Source organism: Delphinapterus leucas, chromosome 14 (genome assembly GCF_059928025.1).
Source record: "Delphinapterus leucas isolate spDelLeu-1000000601 "Yukka" chromosome 14, BTC_Dleu_Yukka2, whole genome shotgun sequence".
Taxonomy (NCBI): Eukaryota; Metazoa; Chordata; class Mammalia; order Artiodactyla; family Monodontidae; genus Delphinapterus; species Delphinapterus leucas.
Window position 1 is genome coordinate 16,064,432 of NC_143142.1, and position 22,611 is coordinate 16,087,042.

At 38.4% G+C, this 22,611-nt stretch overlaps 2 protein-coding genes across 3 annotated transcripts in view; one reads left to right on the top strand and one right to left on the bottom strand.

The window, feature by feature from the left end:
* TMEM116 (transmembrane protein 116) overlaps positions 1-22,611 on the top strand; it is a 120,539-nt gene that overhangs the window by 84,108 nt on the left and 13,820 nt on the right. For both annotated transcript variants that reach the window (XM_022550915.2, XM_022550911.3), the window contains exon 11: positions 1-22,611. This exon is cut by the window's right edge and continues 13,820 nt beyond it. In XM_022550915.2, coding sequence (XP_022406623.2) covers positions 1-207 — 207 coding nt within the window. In that variant the 3' untranslated portion in view covers positions 208-22,611.
* LOC111162751 (disintegrin and metalloproteinase domain-containing protein 1a-like) overlaps positions 16,640-22,611 on the bottom strand; it is a 14,974-nt gene continuing 9,002 nt past the window's right edge. Inside the window, 1 exon segment of the mRNA XM_022550906.3 lies at positions 16,640-22,611. This exon segment is cut by the window's right edge and continues 2,288 nt beyond it. The gene's annotated coding sequence lies outside the window, so the exon portion shown is untranslated.

Here is a 22,611-nt window from a genome sequence, read left to right on the forward strand (position 1 = left end):
GCTCTAACAGCATCATCTCAGGGTCTGCTCAACTGTGGAGTATACAGCTGGACACAGTACAAGTTCTACCAACTAAAGCAAGAAGCTCGGCATGATGCAGACACCCAGACACCATTATTATGCTCACAGAAGAGGTTCTATAGCAGAGGCCTAGATCCACTGGAGTCTACCATTGCTTTTGCTACTAGCACCTCCACCATTCTTTGAAACTGTAAAACTGGAACATCCAGAACTGGAATGATTCTACACTAATGGTTTGGGAGGAATGTTTGGGAAGAACATCTTAAGTCTTTTCTAACCATGCCTTAAACCACGGAAGTGAAAGGGAGTGTAGCGCCATGGTTAGTAGCTACTCTAGGTGAAGTGGGTGGGATCTAATCATTATTCTCTGATTCACAAGTAAAGTCACTATTCAGGGAGATGAAGCCACTTTCCACCTAAGAGATAGACTCATATTATTTCAATAGATATTAGATTTGTCTAAGTCTGTTCTACAAAAAATAAATTCCAAGTTATTATTTATATAAAGTATTTCCAGGCTCTCTACTCCATGGTTGTGGGGGAAGTAGTGTGGCAGGCAACAACTTTCTCAGATGTTCACATTGCTATTACTCTCCCTTTGGTTGTACAAAGTCCTGGGTTTACATTGTTTGAAGAGTTTTGGAAACTCAGAAGAAGCAAGGACAGAAGCTGCCAAAAAAAGTGATAGTAGGGGGCGCAGTGGTTAAGAATCTGCCTGCCAATGCAGGGGACACGGGTTCGAGCCCTGGTCGGGGAAGATCCCACATGCCATGGAGCACCTAAGTGTGTGCGCCACAACTACTGAGCCTGTGCTCTAGAGCCTGCGAACCACAACTGCTGAAGCCCGCACGACCTAGAGCCCGTGCTCCGCAACAAGAGAAGCCACCGCAATGAGAAGCCTGTGCACCGCAAGAAGAGTAGCCCCCACTCGCCGCAACTAGAGAAAGCCCGCGTGCAGCAATGAAGACCCAACGCAGCCAAAATAAATAAATTAATTTAAAAAAAAGTGATAGTGGGATCCTCATACACACCACATCCTAGTCTCTTACATATTCCATGCCATTCTAGGCCTTAGCAATAGGAACCTTCCTGCTCCAGAAAATTAAGGCCAGTCTTTTGAAGTTACAGTGGATAATAAGATTTAAGAGAAATTAGGACTAAAACTCTGAATCAAAAACTTCTCAACTCTCATTTATAAGCAAAAACTCAAGGTAGGTTTCATAGTGCTTGGACGTAGAATTAGGTTGAACCATATGAACTTGCCATTTTTGTAGGTGAAAATGGTCTAATATCAATTTTACATGGTTCAATCTGGCTGTAAGTGCTAAATATATGTGTATTGAATAAATGAATGAACAGATGAATGAATGACTAACAAGTAGAATTTAACCTTTGGGGAAAGAAAAGATTCCCACACTGAAGAGGCTCATTCATGGGTAGGGATGTTTAATGTTTCTTCCTCTTTAGCCACATAACAAGTGATGTTTGGTCTCTCCAGTTAAGTCATTAACAAGGCCAAACTGAGGCCAGGGCATCAGATGCTATGATGCCAAAACAAAGGGGAGAGCCAAATGGACAAAAACTGGAATGACAATCAACTAAAACATCTGGAACTAATAATCAGATACTTTTCACCTGATAAATTCCCTTCATCAGTGCAAGGCAAAATCCTTAAGATAGAGGAAATTGACAGAGTAGATTATAATGGTGCATTAGACAGTATACTCTGAAAAGTAAGTTCCAGAGATCTTTCCAAAGGAGTTCTCAGTAGAAATGTTAGGGAGCTCAATAATAGTTCTTTAGGTTTTAGGCCATGAGCTTCAGCCTTACTATGGATGGTAACCTGACTTCATTATGTCAAGAACATATCTTGAGGCCTCCTAAGATGTATAGCACAGATTACTGGGTAGCACAGAACAAGAAAGATTGCCTTACCTAGAGAGCTGCTTTAACTTCTTTTAATTTAAAAACTAATAAGAATTCAGCATATAGAAAGACAGATGGAAGCAAGATTCTCATTTCCGTAGACCTTGAGGGACACCAGAATTTAGGAGTCCAATTCTTAAAATGTCCTATCGGTATCACTTCATATTTGACTTTATTATCAGAAAGAAGATAATTATCAAATATATGTCAGGTTTGTTCATCTTGCTTCTCTGATGAATTTTTTGCATTGACACTGGTCTTAGATATTCTATAGATGTAGGCAAATAAAAAGATAGTAGGAATGGAAAATAATAAAATGGTAGGCAAGATTGGGATTATCAACTCTTCGTCATGCTGAGAGTAGGAGGGCCACTATTCAAACTATGTAACCCTTGAATTCACATGTAGGAGGGGCATAGACATAGATACAGTGGCAGTTCTTAAAATTTCTGCAAATACCCCTCCCATGACTCCATGACTTGTCCAGTTTACGGTCATAGTGGAGTACAGTTGTATCTATGCAGCTTTGATTAATACAGATCTTCCTTGAACCATATGTTGCATCATCCTTCACCTCCTCCTCCTCAGCCCAGTCTGTAGCTTCAAAAAATCTCTGCACCCCAATACCACGTGTTCTGCATGGGGAACTGGGTGTTTGATGTTTTTCAATGCATGGGAGCCTTTGGATGTTTCCTCATAGCAGCCTCCCACTTTTTACATCTCTGGCCTTGCACTTGCTGAAGACTTTAAATATCCCTTTAGATTCACTGCCACAGTTTCCAAACCTGTCTCCCTTGGTATTCATTAATGTTAGCAACTTTCCTGGGCAACCTTTGTGCCCCTTTCAAAGATATTAACACACAGATTCTCCAGGCTTCAACCCCGGCCTTGGCAACAATAACCTTGTTCCTTGCAAGGAGTGCCATCTTGCTTGTAGGTATCCGTGTGGCAGCACTTGGGGGTGCCATTACAGTATTCTGGGAGGTCACACTTATCCACACTGAGGTGGCAAGTTGTGGTTGCTTTTAGAGATTTGCGGTTTTTGCAGCAAGATCCAAATGCATAATTTAAGCCCTTCCTCAGCTGGCATGAGGGCAGACAACAGTGATCCTTTTGACAGTCAAGAACACTGCCGTAGTCAAATTCTTCTCCTTTGTCTAATATCTTATTCCCACAATATGGCTTTCAAAAGAGCTTTGGAGCTTAGTTCTATTAAATAGGCAGCCCTCTCTGTGCTTATGCAACAGCTGGTGGAAATAGTGGAAGCTGCAGTTTCTGAAGCCCATATCTACAGTAATAAATTCATGCATAGTACAGAGGTGCTGGCCATGGAACTTGGAGGCCACATGGTCATGCTTCATTCCCAAGTCATGGCCAACCTCATGAGCTATGAAAGCTGTGAAATGTGGTATATCTTCATGAAAGAAAGATTCAGCAATGGTTTCATTCTTGGCAGTGCAGGTAACCACTGAGAAATGCATGGCCCTCAGATTTCCCAAGAATTTGGCCAATAATCACATGAGCAGCATCATGTTTCACCCCTCTCAAGAGATTCCAGTCTTTCCAGTGTTTAAAATTTTGAAGTGTTTCCTGCAAATTCAGGAAGATTTGCACAAGGGTTTTCTCTATCCATATCCCTAACCCAGTAAGCACCGCTTTCACATTATATCCTTCGCGTACCTGTTGACCAGAGCATGGACATCTATTAACATCTTTGTGGTCTTGGTAACATTATTATTCCACATTGTCCACTTATTGTCAACCACAATCAACTTGTACATACTTGGGAAGTGGCCACACATAGGACATAGGAACTGAGGAAGGTTCTATTTTGCTCTGAAATTGTGAAGTGCTTAAGAGCTCCTCTTGCTTACCTCCACGGATTACACAAGACTCACCTGATTTTAAAGATATGCTGTAAACCATATATACTCAATATATATAGGCCTGATACCAAAGACAGTGCCATCTAAGGTCAGGATTCCCTTTTGCCCTGAGCAAGTGCTGATTGTCGCAGAAGAATCCAGGTCATCCTCTGAATACTCGGTCATCCTGAATAAAAGCAAGACTAGTTTCCCATTTTGATGTGTATAAACAGGGAACTTCTTGACAAATAATTCTTTCTTTTGCTTCAACTTAATAGTATGCCATTTTTCTTGTTTGAGCAGGACATTAGACACCTTTTCTGCTTTTTCTTCTAGTTCTCTGAACATCATCAGGTTCCTAGGGAAGACTATTTCATAATAAAGAGATTCCCACTACAGTGCATCCCTGGAAGAATAGTCACAATTACCAATAAAGTGACATGCAGCTTAATATGGGAAGGGCCCTTTCTCAAATGCTCTAAGCGGCATTCCTTGAAGAAACATCACTCCAAACCTTATCCATGACCACTTGATTTCATAGAAGACAAGACAGGGGGCAGGCAAAGTAAGTAACTGGAGTTGTCATTGTCATGGCCCAAGTGAAACAGCAAATGATCCCAGACCTCTGTCTGTGAGTTGACTTCCCTTGGACCCAAATCTTTGTCAGTGACACAGTTGTTTGGCCAAAGATCAAAGCTATGCTGCCTGCCAGAAGGATAGCTGCTCCCACCCTCAGAGTATTACATGATGACATCTACCTTTTGACTATGTCTCTTCCTACTCCTCTTGAGCTCTCTCTCTTCTGGAGTGTCCTTACTTTGCAACCACCCTCAAAGAACAACAGTTTTAGTGCTCCTTAGCTGAGCTCCTGCTGTCTTCATAGAGGAGTATACCAAGGAGAGGAAACTTTCAGAGGTCCAGTCAGTACAACGATCCAGCATCAGGCCCCAAGAAAAGAAAAATATATAACCTCTTCCCTTAGTCCCAGTTCCCATGGAACAGCCTTCCCTTCCTGTCATCCAATACTCTTTTGAGTCATTGAAACTTAACTTCCAGAGCAGAGGTTTGTGGATTTCTGGGTAGGTCTCAGGGCTCTGCTGTTTAATGCCTTTTGCACCATTCCCTACTCTGTACCATGCAGCCCATTTCAAACATCCAATCCTTTTCCTTTTTTTTTTTTTTAATTATTCACAATATGTTTGTTTATTTGCTCAATCCTAGGATACATGTAAAGTATTTTTAGAGTAACTAACCCATGCCTCTGTGAAAAGCAAATATATGAACTGGAGAACAGTGTTTATTGGGTTGGCCAAAAGGTTCGTTCAGACTTTTCTGTAAGATGGCTCTAGTAGTGCTTAGTTGTCTCTAACTTCATTTGAAACAATTTTGGTAGATTGTATCGTGATAGCTGTCATATCAGCATGCATTTAAAAAAATCTTATCAAAATTGGTGAATTTTTGCGTAGCCATTTTAATATTGAAGATGTAAGAAAAAAACCCAACATTTTCGGCATATTATGCTTTATTATTTCAAGAAAGGTAAAAACACAACAGAGATGCAAAAAAGATATGTGCAGTGTATGTAGAAGGTGCTGTGACTGATTGAATGTGTTAGAAGTGGTTTGCAAAGTTTCGTGCTGGAGATTTTTTGCAGGACGATGCTCCATGGTCGGGTAGACTAGTTGAAGTTGTTAGTGATCAAATTGAGATATTAGGGACTTCCCTGGTGGTCCAGTGGCTAACACTCCGTGCTCCCAATGCTGGGGGCCTGGGTCCGATCCCTGGTCAGGGAACTAGATCCCACATGCTGCAACTAAAAGTTCGCATGCCTCAACTAAAGATCCCGCATGCTGCGATGAAGATCCTGCGTACTGCAACTAAGACCCAGCACAGCCAAATAAATTAATTAATTAAAATATTTTTAAAAAATCGAGGCGTTAATTGAGAACAATCAAAGTTATACCACGGGAGATAGCCGACATACTCATAATATCCAAATCAAGCGTTGAAAATCATCTGCACCAGCTTGGTTATGTTATTCACGTTGAGGTTTGGGTTCCACAGAAGTTAAGTGAAGAAAATCTTCTTGACCGTATTTTGCATGCAATTCTTTACTTAAACATAAAGAAAACGTTCTGTTTTTAAAACAAATTGTGACGGGTGATGAAAAGTGCATACCGTACAATAATGAGGAGTGGAAGAGATCGTGGGGCAAGTGAAATGAACCACCACCAACCACACCAAAGGCCAGTCTTCATCCAAAGAAGGTAATGATGTGTATATGGTGGGATTGGAAGGGAGTTCTCTATTATGAGCTCCTTCCAGAAAACCAAACGATTAATTCCAACAAGTACTGCTCCCAATTAGACCACCTGAAAGCAGCACCTGATGGAAAACATCCGGAATTAGTCAACAGAAAAACGCATAATCTTCCATTAGGATAATGCAAGACTGCATGTTTCTTTGATGACCAGACAAAAACTGTTGCAGCTTGGCTGGGAAGTTGATTCATCTGCCGTACTCACCAGACATTGCACCTTCGGATTTCCATTTATTTCGGTCTTTACAAAATTCTCTTAATGGAAAAAATTTCAATTCCCTGGAAGACTGTAAAAGGCACCTGGAACAGTTCTTTGCTCAAAAAGATTAAAAAGTTTGGGGAAGATGGAATTATGAAGTTGCCTGAAAAATGGCAGAAGGTAGTGGAACAAAGTGGTGAATACGTTGTTCAATAAAGTTCTTGGTAAAAAGGAAAAATGTGTCTTTTATTTTTACTTAAAAACCAAAGGAACTTTTTGGTCAACCCAATATGTTCAGTTCTTTTTATCTTTAGCCTTACAGTATGAGGTTGCAATAATGTTTCCCAAAATTATTTAGATTGGTACTTTCCTATCCAGACCTATTCAGTATGGTCATGTTATTCATTTTTAATTCAGTTAGGGTCATATGTTACTGTTTGTATTTCATTCTGGTTTGCCCGCATGTTTGGGATGTTGCTGATGATTTGGAGGGAGTATGTGAAATGTTTCCATGATTCTAAAAGTCAGTACTATTCAAAAAAGTGTATTCAAAGCCTTTAACCTGTTCCCATGTCCTTATTCTTTCCACCCACTTCTCATTCATCAGTCTCAATAGTACTTGGTTTATTTTTCCTGTATTTCTTTCTGCACGAATAAGCAGATACATTTCCTTGTATCCCCTTTTTTCTTATGTAAATGTAGCATAATATTTTCCACTTTCTAAACTTAAAGATACATCCTGTAAATCACTCCATATCAGTTTATAGAAATATTCCTCATTCTTTTTTATAGCTACATAGTAGTTTTATAGATGTACCATAATTTATTCAATCACTCTCCTATGTATGGGTTTTTGCATTGTTTATATTATTTTGAAATTATACGCTATCATCAGCAAATAATATTGCACATATATATTTTTGTGGAGGAAAATTCCTAGAAATGAGACGGTAGTGTTCATGCTAATTGCATATGTAGCTTTGTTTGATATTGCCAAATTCCCCTTCAGAAGGTTTTTACCAGTTTTCATTTCCACTGGCAGTGTATCAGAGTGCCTATTTCTCCAAAGTCTAAGCAACAGAGTATATTGCCATGCCATACGTTTTAATTTTCACCAAACTGATAGGTGATAAGTAGCAGGTCAATATTGTTTAATTTGTATTTTTCTGATTTTGAGTGAATTTGAAATGTTTTAATATGTTTAAAGGCCATTTTTATATCTTTTAACAATTATCGGTTAATGTCTTTTCCCCTTTTTCTATCAAGCTCTTGGCATTTTTTTCTTCTCAACTTTCTCCCCCTAGCTTTATTGTGGTATAATTCACAAATAAAATTTTATATATTTAAAGTGTACAATATGATGATTTGATATATATGTACACATTGTGAAATATTTATTTATTGTGAATATATGTTTTCTAAAAGGCAAAAAAACTAGAATAGTTAAAATAATTTTGGGAATGAGTAACGTGGAAGGGACCACTCTACTGAGTTTCAAGACTGTGTAGTATTGGTGATGGGATAGACACATAGATCAATGGAACAGAATAGAGAATTCAGAAATAGAGAACCCACACATGTATGGTCATCTGATTTTTGACAAAGGGGAAAAGCAATTCTGTGGAGGAAGGAGCATCTTTTCAACAAATTGTGCTGGAAAATTGGATATACATAGACAAAAAAGAGGAACCTCGACCTAAACCTAACACTTCATACAAAAATCACCTCAGGGGCTTCCCTGGTGGCACAGTGGTTGAGAGTCCGCCTGCCGATGCAGGGGACACGGGTTCGTGCCCCAGTCTGGGAAGATCCCAGATGCCACGGAGCGGCTAGGCCCGTGAGCCATGGCCACTGAGGCTGCGCGTCCGGAGCCTGTGCTTCGCAACGGGAGAGGTCACAACAGTGAGAGGCCCGCGTACTGCAAAAAAAAAAAAAAATCACCTCAAATGGATCATAGATATAAATGTAAAATATAAAACTTTTTAGAAGAAAACATAGACTATCTTCAGGATCTAAGACTTGGTGAAGAATTCTTAAACATGATACCAAAAAGCATGATCCATTAAAAAAAATCCATAAATTGGATCTCATCAAAAGTAAAAGCTCTTGTCAAGAACCTTAGCTTGAGACAGACAAGATGGCAGAGTGGAAGGATGTGAGCTCACTGTTTCTTATGAAAACACCAAAATCACAAGTAACTGCTTAACAACTACTGACCAAAAAAAAAAAAAAAAAAATTGCTGGAACCTAACAAAAAAGATCCCCTACATCCAAAGACAAAGAAGAAGCCACAGTGAGATGGTAGGAGAGGGTGCAATCATGATAAAATCATATCCCATACCTGCCAGGTGGGCAACCCACAAACTGGAAAATAATTATACCACAGAAGTTCTCCCACAGGAGTGAAAGTACTGAGCCCCACGTCTGGCTTCCTAGCCTGGGGGTCTGGCAATGGGAGGAGGAGGTCCCAGAGAATCTGTCTTTGAAGGCCAGCAGGGCTTGATCACTGGAATTCCACAGGACTGGGGGAAACAGAAACTCTACTCTTGGAGCATGCACACAAGGTCTCATGTGCACCAGGACCCAGGGAAAAAGCAGGGACCTCATAAGAGACTGGACCAGGCCTACTAGACTGGGCTAGTATTGGAGGGTCTCCTGTGGAGGCAGTGGGGAGCTGTGGCTCATTGCAGGGACAGAGACACTGGTGGCAGCAGATCTGGGAAGTACTCATTAGCATGAGCCCTCCTGGAGGCCACCATTTTCTTAAGACCTGGTCCCACCCCCACAGCCTGCAGACTCCAGTGCTGGGACATCTCAGGCCAAACAACCAACAGGGTGGAAACATAGCCCCACCCATCAGCAGACAGGCTGCTTAAAGTCTTCCTGAGTCCATAGCCCTCTAGACACAACCCTTGGCACAGCTCTACCCATCAGAGGGACAAGACCCAGCTCCACCCATTAGTGGGCAGGAACCAGTCCCTTCTACCAGGAAGCCTGTGCAAGCCTCTTAGACAGCCTCATCCACCAGGAGGCAGACAGCAGAAGCGAGAACTACAACCCTGCAGCCTGCAGAATGAAACCACGATTGCAGAAAGTAAGACAAAATGAGACGGCAGAGGATTATGTACCAGATGAAGGAACAAGATAAAACCCCAGAAGAACAACTAAATGAAGTGGAGGTAGGCAATCTGCCCAAAAAAGAATTCAGAGTAATGATAGTAAAGATGATCCAAGATCTTGGAAAAAAGAATGGAAGCACAGACCGAGAAGATTCAAGAAATGTTTAATAAAGACCTGGTAGAACTAAAGAACAAAGAGTTGAAGAATACAATAACTGAAATGAAAAATACACTAGAAGGAATCAATAACAGAATAAGTGAGGCAGAAGAATGGATAAATGACCTGGAAGACAGAATGGCAGAAATCATTGCCGCAGAACAAAATAAAGAAAAAAGAATGACTCGAAATGCAGACAGTCTAAGAGACCTCTGGTACAACATCAGATGCACCAACATTCACATTCTAGGGGTCCCAGAAGGAGAACAGAGAGAGAGAAAGGACCTGAGAAAATATTGGAAGAGATAATAGCTGAAAACTTCCCTAACATGGGAAGAGAAACAGTCACCCAAGCCTAGGAAGTACACAGAGTCTCAGGCAGGATAAACCCAAGGAAGAACATGCCAAGACACACAGTAATCAAATTGGCAAAAATTAAAGACAGCTCCTCCCCTTGGCTCAGCACAAAGCAAGCATATAAAAAACACAGATGCCTGCTGCTTCCTGGGGAGAGAAAGAGTTGGTAGAGGCCCCTAGAATCTCTGGCCAGAGTTATTGGTTGAGGTCTTCTCCTGTATGAGGCCAGTCTATGAAGACTGAAAGAGGTGCCTCGTTTGTCTGATACACAGACTCCAACACAGAAAGTCAAAGATATGAAGAATCAGGCAAAGATGTTCCACATTAAAGGAACAAAATAAATCTCCAGAAACTGACCCTAGTGAAATGAACATGTATTATTTACCTGATAGAGAATCCAAAAATACTCTTTTAAAAATGTTCACTGAAGTCAAGAGAACAATGCATGAACAAAGTGAGAATTTCAACACAGAGATAGAAGATATTAAAAACTACCAGACAGAAGTCATGGAGCTGAAGAACACAATAATTGAACTGAAAAACAATTCACTAGAAGGGTTCAACATTAGACTAGATCAAGCAGAAGAAAGGATCAGTGAACTTTGGAAATAATGCAGTCAGAGGAGAAAACAGAAAGAAAGAATGGAAAACAGTGAAGAAAGCTTAAGGGACTTTCAGGATATCATCAAGCCAACCATTATAGGAGTCCCAGTTGGAAGAGAGAAAAAAAAGACCAGAAAGCATATTCAAAAAATTGACTGAAAACTTCCCAGATATAGAGAAGCAAGTGGACATACAGATCCACAAACTCTAGAGATCACCAAGCAAGATGAATCTAAAGATAATCCACACTGAGGCGCATATAATCAAATTGTCAAAAGTCGAAGACAGAGTTTTGAAAGAGGCTAGAGAAAAGTGACTTGTAACATACAAAGAAACATCCAAAAGACTCTCAGTGTTTTTTCCAGCAGAAACCTGGTAGGCCAGAAAGGAGTGGCATGATATCAAAGAGATATTAGCATTCCCTTGTTCATTGCAGCCAAGATTCACAATAACCAGATGTTAAGATGTGGAAACAGCCTAAATGTTCATCAACAGATACAGAAAATGTGATATACATATGATACTATTCAGCCTTAAGATATAAGGATATCTTGCAACATGTGATGACATGGATGAACCTTGAGGACATTATGCTGAGTAAAATAGACCAGACACAGAAATACAAATACCTCATTATTCTACTTATATGAGGTATCTAAATTAGTCAAACTCATAGAATCAAAGAGTTGAATGGTGGTTGCCACAGGCTGGGGTATGGGGAAATGGGAATTTACCAATCAATGACATCAAGTCTCAGTTAAGCAAGATGAATAATTTCTAGGGATCTGCTGTACAACATTGTACCTAGAGTCAACAATACTGTGTTGTGGGTGGCAATGAATTGGGAGATTAGAATTGACATATATATACTAATATGTATAAAATAGATAACTAATGAGAACCTGCTGTATAGCACAGGGAACTCTACTTCGCTGTATAGTAGAAACTAACACAACATTGCAAAACAACTGTACCCCAAATAAAAAAAAATACTGTGTTGTACACTTAAATTTTTGTTAAAAATTGTTGCGTTCTTACCACAGTACAAAAGTGAATAAGTTAGAAATGTATAATATGGGTACAGAGGATTTTAAATTATACAAAACTATTTGTGCAACTCTATCATCACTAAATTTTAAAATCCAAAGGAAAATATGAAAAATTCTTTATGGAGGTAATATAATTTTTTTAAAGGTATTTATTTATTTATTTTTGGCTGTGTTGGGTCTTCGTTGCTGCACGTGGGCTTTCTCTAGTTGTGGCGAGCGGGGGCTACTCTTCATTGCGGTGTGCGGGCTTCTTATTGTGGTGGCTTCTCTTGTTGTGGAGCATGGGCTCTAGGCACGCAGGCTTCAGTAGTTGTGGCTTGTGCGCTCTAGAGCGCAGGTTCAGTAGTTGTGGCTCACAGGCTTAGTTGCTCCGCGACATGTGGGATCTTCTCGGACCAGGGCTCAAACCCGTGTCCCCTGCATTGGCAGGCGGATTCTTAACCACTGCGCCACCAGGGAAGCCTGGAGGTAATATAATCTTAATTCCCTAACTTAATAAAGATGGCATTTTTAAAACTCCAAAATAAATTTCACTTTTTCTGAATGTAGATTAAAATAATTTTAAAAGATATGTTAGAAATAGAACCTTGTGGTATATTCAAGGAAAACACCATGCTCAAAAAGAATTTATGCCAGAAACATAAGCATGAGTTTAGCATTAAGAAGTGTATCATCATAATTCATCACACAAAAAAGTTAGAGGAGAAATAAATATAAACATATGAATGCATGCCATAAAGTTGTTAAAATTCACTGGCTATTCCTATTTTAAAACTTTAATGGGAAAACAAAGATACTACATAAACATGGTAAAGACCATTTACCAAAATGTAATGCCAAATAACATATTAATTAGTGAAACAATGAAAGTGTTTCCAGTTAAAATCTCTTTCCTTTGCCTTTTCGTCCTGGACAATTTGAATTCTACTAACAGCAGATTCTCCCCAGCATAAGACTTTGTCCTAGAAGACTTTGTCCTTTAATTTTTAAAGTTGTAGGCCTCAGACTTCTCTGGCCCCTTCACCCTTTACAATCGACCCCTTGCATTTTCCCCAAAATTGAAGTGTCAGAAACTTCAGTTTCAGGTGCTTTTTTTCAAATTGGCTCACTATGCTTTCCAGCGAGTATCTGTTGGATATTTGGTTTTTTCCTGTTCTCAGGTCCAATAGGCATCCCATTACTTCTCTCTGCTTTCTCCATGACAGTTACTATTTACCACTTGGGTCTTGGAGTTATTGGTAGTTTGTCCTTATACACCATACCTTGGGGTTTGTAAGATGACTTATCACCTTTTGTTGTTGTTTGTAGGGTTTGATTTTTTACCATCATAGTGCTTTGTCTGTTTTTATGGGGTGATTTGAGGAGATTTTTAAAAATTGCACTGCTGCTGCCACCTTCTGAAAATCTCTCTTCCTTATATTTAAATTTGTTTTGTAGCCTTTAAGAAATTGAATGCTACATCCTATGGTAAATCAATTTTTTTCATGGACTGTGATATGGAGCCTTACTACAAGGTTTTTTTTGTTTTTTTTTTTAACATAGAAACCCGAATTCAAGACTCAGTTTGTTTATTTGCAAATTTTTTTATTTTTGTCATTTACTCTCTTTGGGCATCAGCTTCTTCGTTTGTAAAGTGGAAATAATATCTATATGAGCTTTTCTGATGATTCAATAATATTTGTAAAAATGCTTTGTAAAATAAAAAGTGCTACACAGGCACAGGATATTGTTATCAACTTCCTTCACATATTCCCTTTTGACTGAGAACTTTCCTAGGATTTCCCCTTTCCCATTAATTTTTTCCCAGTTTTATTTATTTATTTGCTTATTTATTTATTTTTATTGAAGTATACTTTATTTACAATGTGTTAGTTTCTGGTGTACAGCAGAGTGATTCAGTTATACATATATATACACCTGTTCTTCAGTTATACATATATATACCTATTCTTCAGTTATACATATATATACCTATATACATATATACACCTTATTCATTTCCATTATGGTTTATTACATATATATACCTATTCTTCAGTTATACATATATATACCTATATACATATATACACCTTATTCATTTCCATTATGGTTTATTACAGGATATTGAATGTAGTTTACTGTGCTATACATTAGGACCTTGTGTTTATCTATTTTGTATATAGTGGTTTATATCTGCTAATCCAAACTCCTAATCCCTCTCCTACCCACTTTCCCCTTTTGTTACCATAAGTTTGTTTTCTATGTGTGTCAGTCCATTTCTGTTTCATAAGTAAGTTCATTTTGTATCATATTTTAGATTCCGCATATAAGTGATATCCTGTGGTATTTGTTTTTCTCTTTCTGGCTTACTTCACTTAGTATGATAACCTCTAGGCCCACCCATGTTGCTGCCAATGGCATTATTTTATTCTTTTTTGACTGAGTGTAGTATTCCATTGTATATCTATACCACATCTTCTTTATCCATTCATGAACATCCATTCATGTTCATGTTGCTGGACATTTAGGTTGCTTCCATGTCTTGGCTATTGTTGCTGTGAACATTCAGGTGCATGTATATTTTTGAATTAGAGTTTTGTCCAGATATATGCCTGGGAGTGGGATTGCTGATCATATGGCAACTCTATTTTTAGTTTTTTAAGGAATCACCATACTGTTTTCCATAGTGGCTGCACCAATGTACATTCCCACCAACAGTGTAGGAGGGTTCCCTTTTCTCCACACCCTCTCTGGTATTTATTATTTGTAGAATTTTTAATGATGGCCATTCTGACCGCTGTGAGGTGGTACCTCATTGTAGTTTTGATTTGCATTACTCTAATAATTAGCGATGTTGAGCATCTTTTCATGTGCCTGTTGGCCATCTGTATGTCTTCTTTGGAGAAATGTCTATTTAGCTTTTCTGCCCATTTTTTGATTGGGTTGTTTGGTTTTTTGTTATTGAATTGTATGAGCTGTTTATGTGTTTTAGAAATTAAGCCCTTGTCAGTTGCATCGTTTGCTAATATTTTCTCCCAGTCCGTAGGTTGTCTTTTCGTTTTGTTGATCGTGTCCTTTGTTGTGCAAAAGCTTTTAAGTTTGATTAGGTTCCATTTGTTTATTTTTGCTTTTATTTCTGTTGCCTTGGGAGACTGGCCTAAGAAAATATTGCTATGATTTATGTCAGAGAATGTTTCGTCTATGTTCTCTTCTAGGAGTTTTATGGTGTCATGTCTGATATTTACATCTTTAAGCCATTTTGAGTCTATTTTTGGGTATGTTCTAACTTCATTGATTTACATGCACTGTCCAGCTTTCCCAACAGCACTTGCTGAAGAGTCTGTCTTTTCAGGACACATTTTTAAACTGCAGCCTAATTGACCTTACAAGTTTGGGGTGATGACTGTAATTGTTTTAAAGTATCCTATAATGCCCAACATACTCATTTAACGTTAATATTTTGGTATGTACTGGAAGTTCTCTTACCCTTCACTTACCTACTCATTTCATTAACTGATGTTCTCCATTCTTTCTGTAAAACAAAGTGACCTACTCATTTCATTAACTGATGTTCTCCATTCTTTCTCTAAAACAAAGTGACAGTCACAACTCACTGGACATTTAGCATTAGTAGGCTATACTTTAATATCTACTTTCTTTACGTATCTGCTTCCACCAAGTACCAAGTTATGTTTATTTCCAAACCTATTTGTGCAAGTTATACTTATGACTATGGTACCTATGACTATAGTACCCAATTAAATATTACATAAAGTGTTAAGATGTGACTGTAAAGAGAAAACGTTTTTGCACTGAGTCAAATGATTTGGAAAAGCTACTTGAAAATATATATTATAGCATTAGATGTGAACACGACAACTGTAAATGGCAGAGAGGTTCTTTTAAAAAAGATCACGAATCATTCTCTATTTACATTTTACTTCCATTAATGAACCAAACAGAAATAAAGGTTCTTACCTACCACATCAAACAATAGTCCAATAGACGAATATTCAAGTTGTTTAAAGTATGTTCATATTAATTTTTAGAATCCCATTTAGTTAAGCTTTTTGGTTAATAACCTACATAAATACTGTTGATCACTCCTTGAAACACTTTTGCACTTGGCTTTCCAGACGTGACCCTCTCCTGTTTCTTATTTTACCTCCAGTATGGCTCCTCCATACAAAGTCCCAGGGCTTGTACTCTCAACCCTTTGCTGGAGCAAAGGTTTTTTTTAATTGAAGAAGATTGTAGCAAAGTTCTTACTATATCATCAGGAATATTTAACCCACCATGGGGGTCCAGGGAATTAGCCAGGCATGAAATCCTTTGCAGAAATGACAATGCCTTTCCCCAAATATCTTGATGCTATTTATTTGAATTACATCAAATACAGTAAGCATTTATAATGCCCAAGATCCCACCAGAGCACTTTCTTTGAGGAGCTTATGTATAAATGGACCCACCTTCAAGACATAATGAGTTAAAAAAAAAGCATGGTACTATTTATGTTATACTTACATACATGAAACAATACTATATATTTTCTTTCTACCTTAAAAGAAGGTCTAGAAACAAATACACTAAACTGATAATAATGGTTCCCAATGAGGAGGATTAGGAAGTGATTAGGACTACTGATAAAAGGGAACTTTAGCCTTATATTTAATATTTTTACTTTTATAATTTTTTTTTTTTTGGTACACACCACGCAGCTTGCGGGATCTTAGTTCCCCAACCAGGGATCGAACGCGTGCCCATTGCAGTGGAAGTGTGGAGTACTAACCACTGGACCACCAGGGAATTCCCTAATTTTTTTACTTTTAAAAATAGCTTTATTGATGTATAATTAAGCTACTACAAAATTCACCCTTTCAAAGCTCACAATTCAAAAGTTTTTAGAATAAATATTGTGCAACTATCACTACAATTTAATTTTAGAACATTTTTATCACTCCAAAAAGAAACTTGTTCTGGTTAGCAGTCCCTCCTCACTTTCCCCCTCAGCTTCTTCCACCCCAGCTTTCTGTCTCTGTGGATTTGCCTATTCTGGACATTTAACATAGATAGAATGATATAATATGTGACCTTATGTGACTAGCTTTTTTCACTTAGCATAATGTTTTCAAGATTCATCCATACTGTAGCATGTATCAATACTACTTTCCTTTTTATTGCTGAATAATGGTCTGTTGTATAGCTATACAACATTTTATTTATCCATTCTTCAGTTGATAGACATTTACATAGTTTCCACTTTGGGGATGAATAGTGATGCTCTGAACGTTTGTGTACAAATTTTTGTATGGGTGTATGTTTTCATATTTTTTGGATATATATGTTTATAGGAGTGGAGCTGCTAGGTCATATGGTAACTCTATGTTTAGCATTTTGTGGAACTGCCAAACTTTGTTCCAATGTGGTTGCACCATTTTTAAATTCCCACCAATGATATGTAGAAGTTCCAGTTTTTCCACATCCAGAATCTGTGTTTTTATCTTCAGCATCTAGTGCAGTTCCTGGCATATAAATGTTTCTTGAATGTGAAAGCTTGAATGAAAGAATGAATCTATGAAAAAGTGAACAAATGTGTTGAGGTCAGATTTCATATTTAATAGCAATTCACAGTAAAGATATTGACCATTAGTTTCTCAATTTTAATCTTTTTTAAATTATTTTTTAATTTATTTTATTTTTGTCTGTGTTGGGTCTTCGGTGCTGCACGTGGGCTTTCTCTAGTTGCAGCGAGCGGGGGCTACTCTTCGTTGCGGTGCATGGGCTTCTCTTTGCGGTGGCTTCTCTTGTTGCAGAGCACAGGTTCTAGGGGCACAGACTCAGTAGTTGTGTCTTGTGGGCTCTAGAGCGCAGGCTCAGTAGTTGTGCCGCACTAGCTTAGTTGCTTCGCAGCATGTGGGATCTTCCCAGACCAGGGATTGAACCCGTGTCCCCTGCATTGGCAGGCAGATTCTTAATCACTGCACTGCCAGGGAAGTCCCTCAATTTTAATCCTGATTCATAATTCTAGGGTAAGTCAAGGTCCATGGATTTATCACCTACATTTGATCAATTGACCGTTATTTGGTGTTATGAACTTACATTATTCTATTAATGAACTTACAGTTAGTCCTATACATATCACAACCAGTTGGGTTCATATAATATTGTTTTGTCTACAAAGACAGGTAGATTATAAATTCCTTGGATTCAGGGAACATGGTTTATAATTTCTTTGTATTACCAGAAATAATTGTGGTGATATGCTCGTAAGTGTTTGACAATTGGTACTCAAATTTGTATGATTTACCTATTTCTGTGCTGTAAATACTCCCACCACCATGGCCAATTTCAAGCTACCAGTATGATGTCACTGAACACAGAATTGGTAAGATATGCTACAGTGAGCTCTCACCAGCGATATTAACTTGCTGTAGCACATCACTAATACCAAAAAGAAAACTGACGATGAAATCAAATGACCTAAAATTCCAGTCCTGACTCTGCTACTAATTAACTATGTGACATTGCCAAACAGTTCTCCTTTCTGAGCCTCATATATAAAATTGAGCTATTTCTATTAACCTCAAAGACATTTGTGTTATTAATAAGAAAAGACAATATTGTACAACACAAGGAATATAGCCAATATTTTATAATAACTGTAAATGGAGTATAACCTTTAAAAATTGTGAATCACTATACTGTCTACCTGTAACATATAGCATTGTACATAAACTATACTTCAATTGAAAAAAAAAAGAAAAGACATGAGAAAGTACCAGTTTGGGACATCTAATGGATGGTCAGGTATGAATGTGAATAGCTCAACCGTGGAGCTGGGTCCCGATAAGAGACTTATTAGTCAATACTTGTTGACCACTAAACTCTAGGCAAAACCACATACGCTGAGGCTAACTCAGCTCCTTACTTTCCTTCTCTGAAGATCCTTCTGCCCACTCTACCAGTTCCCTCTTCTTCTATAACTTCCTGACAGGTTTTTTTCCCATAAATATTCATTTAAGAAGATAAGTATTACAAAAAAGAAGACAGTTTGATCTAGTTAAATGTAAGTGGAATTTTTGGAAAGCATAAACTGAGTCCTCATTTCAGGGTAGACCCTAGTTAGAAATTTCTGGGATTTATAACTTGTTATAACTTGTGGAGATTAAGAGGATGTAGGATGGGCAGGAAATACCCTATAAATGCTTAATTTGTTAATATGATATGCAACAAAGGAAAACAATAGTAACCTGGACAAATATTTATTGACTTTATTTTGTTCTGAGCAGAAGTCTAAAAGTTTTACATATTAGTAATCCACACGATAACACTGCAGGGTATTTATGATTTATCCAGTTTTATGGTTGAAAAAAACTGATGTTCATAGGGTAAAATTAAGTTATCCAAACTCACTGCTAAGAAAGATGAGTAGAGATTCAAAGCTAAATCACTATGACTTCAAAACCCAAATGATTTAGCCAACCTCTCAAAATAGCCCTAGAGTTGGCCAGTGGTATAGGAAGTGGTATGCCTGGATTAGAAGTTTAGATTCCATCTTAGTGAGTGCATTGAAGGAGCAGAAGGCCCCAAAGCCCAAAGTACTATTCCTAAACCCTTAATGAGGTGTGGGAAAATTTGTTAATTTTTTTTTCATAGAGAGATGTCCTCTGAAACTACCGCTGCAAGGCCTTAAAGGAGAGGGGCAGGCTCCCATAAATCACCTCGGCCTTATCCCCTGCTAACAATAATGAATTCTAGCTGTGGAGTTACTGCCTCTCAGAACCAGCACAACACAAGCAGCCAAAGCTTGAGTTAACTCAAGGTAACAGGATTGCTTGAAGCATGATACTGGGAGGTGCTTCTCACCTGGTCTTAGTTTCCTGAACATGTCTGTCAGTCATCCTGAGAGTAGAATTCTGCCAAGAGGAGTGGTGGGGAAGAGAAAGAAATAACAGGAAGATAGCATATTTGGAGAATAGGGCCCAGAAGAAAATCCTAGATGTACTATATTCAGATTTGTGTATTTAGAAGTATTTTGTTGGCAGTATTATTTGTAGAGGCTAAAAACAAAACCGTGGAAGCAAAATTCATGGCCAACTATTGAAAATGGTTGAATTAACTGTAGAAGATACTTAACAAAATACCATGGAATACTATGCAGTCATGAAAAGAAATGATTTAGAAATATAGGATGACTTGCTGAGCTTGCCACTATGCAGAGAAAAGCAAGATTCAAAGGAATATAAATAATGTGAGCTCAGTTTTAAAAGATTACCCCTAAAACACACTATATATATATATATATATATATATATATATATATATATGTATGTATACTTACATGACTATGGAAAAGGATATGGAAAGTTGTACACTAAGTTAGCAGTGATTTTCAAGAACAAAGTGAGGAGAGCTGCAGCCAGTGAAGGGGGTAAAAAGAGGAGATGATCATGAAATAAATTAAGATAGCATCTTCTTAAAGGGAGGGAGTCCAAAATAAATGGAGCATGTAGGATAGGATCCCATTTTTAAAAAGTATTTGGGTCTGGGCTTTCTGAAAATAACAGGGATTACAATTCAGAAAACAGGAGATAATGGATGTGTGACATCAATGCATCAAAACTCAAGAGGCAGCAGTCTTCCAGAGGGCAGTACCTTCCAGCCTCTTGTGCCTCGGTCCTTTACCTGGACCCTCTTAAACAAACCCTGGGTCCCCAACTTCCAACTTTTCTCTCAACAAAATCCTTCCTTCTCAGTGATCAACATTACAATGAGCTCCATAAGGATGTAATTTTGCCTACACTGAAGACAGCTCATCTTTAAGTTTAGTCGAGCTGTATAAATCATGTCTCAACCACTCTAGTGAGGAATAGGCCTTGAGTTTTATCTTAAAATTTCACTGAAAGGTTCTCCCACAAGTAAATGCAGATTTTGCCTTTGACTCTGATTAAGCAAAAACTACTGAGAATTTGAAATGTCTGTAATTATAGTTCATTATGCTACAGGTTTCAAAGACACAAAATCTATCTCATAGGTAAGGTCATAGTCAAAGTATTTAGCTCCCCCCACCAATCAGCATCTGGAATTAGAAGGATTTTCCATAACAGAGCATAAGGTGGCGGAGTGTGCATATTTCTGGGGGGAGGGTTACGAAAGATTCATCTCCTCATTCTAGAGTAATCACCTGGAGCCATGACATATATTATGGAGTGTGATAACGGAGCTTAAATATTTTGACAGCTTTATGTATAGAAGCAGGTGAAAAATTATTTTAAAGTTGTTCATCATTTTCGTTGCTGGAGGAAGATAGCCTTTTTTTTTTAATTGGAGTAAAATTGCTTTACAATGTTGTGTTAGTTTCTGCTGTACAGTGAAGTGAATCAGCTATATATATACCTATATCCCTTCCCTCTTGCACCTCCCTCCCACTCTGCCATCCCACCCATCTAGGTCGTCACAGCTCACCAAGCTGAGCTCCCTGTGCTATACAGCAGGTTCCCACTAGCTATCTATTTTACACATGGTAGTGTATTTATGTAAAACCTAATTTCCTAATTCGTCCCACCCTCGCCTTACCCCCCTGTGTCCACATGTCCATTCTCTACGTCTGCAACTCTATTCCTGACCTACAGATAGGTTCATCTGTACCATTTTTCGAGATTCCACATATATGCGTTAATTTACAATATTTTTCTCTTTCTGCCTTACTTCACTCTGTATGACAGACTCTAGGTCCATCCACATCTCTGCAAATGACCCAATTTCGTTCCTTTTTACAGCTGAGTAATATTCCATTGTATATATGTACCACATCTTCTTTATCCATTCATCTAACGTTGTACATTTAGGTTGTGTAATAATGGAGCTTAAATATTTTGACAGCTTTATGTATAGAAGCAGGTGAAAAATTATTTTAAAGTTGTTCAGCATTTTCATTGGTGGAGAAAGATTGCCTTTGTTTTTTGTTTTGTTTTTTTTAAGAGACTACTTAAGTGAGATTTTGGTCCACACCCACCCCAAATGATGAATTCTACTCAAGAATGAAATTTGAGCCCATTGCTAACATTATGCTCAGTGGTGAAAAAGCTGAAAGCTTTTCCTCTAAGATCAGTAACAACACAAGGATGCCCACTTTCACCACTTTTATTCAACATAGTATTAAAAGTCATAGGCAGAGCAGTTAGGCAAGAAAAAGGAATAAAAGCATCCAAATCAAAAAGGAAGAAGTGGGCTTCCTTGGTGGCACAGTGGTTGGGAGTCTGCTTGCTGATGTGGGGGATGCGGGTTCGTGCCCCGGTCTGGGGGGGATCCCTCATGCTGCGGGGCGGCTGGGCCTGTGAGCCATGGCCGCTGAGCCTGCGCGTCCGGAGCCTGTGCTCCACAACAGGAGGGGCCACAGCAGTGAGAGGCCCGCGTACCGAAAAAAAAAAAAAAAAAGGAAGAAGTAAAACTGTCACTACTTGCAGATGACATGTTATATATAAAAAGCCCTAAAGACTCAACCAAAATACTGTTAGAACTAATAAATGAATTCAGTAAAGTTGTAGGATGCAAAATCAATATACAAAAATTAGTTGTGTTTCTATACACTAATAACAAACTATCATAGGAGAAATTAAGAAAACAACCCCATTTATAATTGCATCAAAAAGAATAAAATACTTGGAATGAACTTAACCAAGGAAGTGAATGATCTATACACTGAAAACTATAAGACATTGATGAAGGAAATTGAAGAAGATGCAAATAATAGAAAAATATTCTGTGTTTATGAGTTGGAAGAATTATTATTGTTAAAATGTCCATAATAGGGCTTCCCTGGTGGCGCAGTGGTTGAGAGTCCGCCTGCCGATGCAGGGGACACGGGTTCGTGCCCTGGTCTGTGAGGATCCCACATGCTGCGGAGCGGCTGGGCCCGTGAGCTATGGCCGCTGGGCCTGCGTGTCTGGAGCCTGTGCTCCACAGCGGGAGAGGCCACAACGGTGAGAGGCCCATGTACCACACACAAAAAAA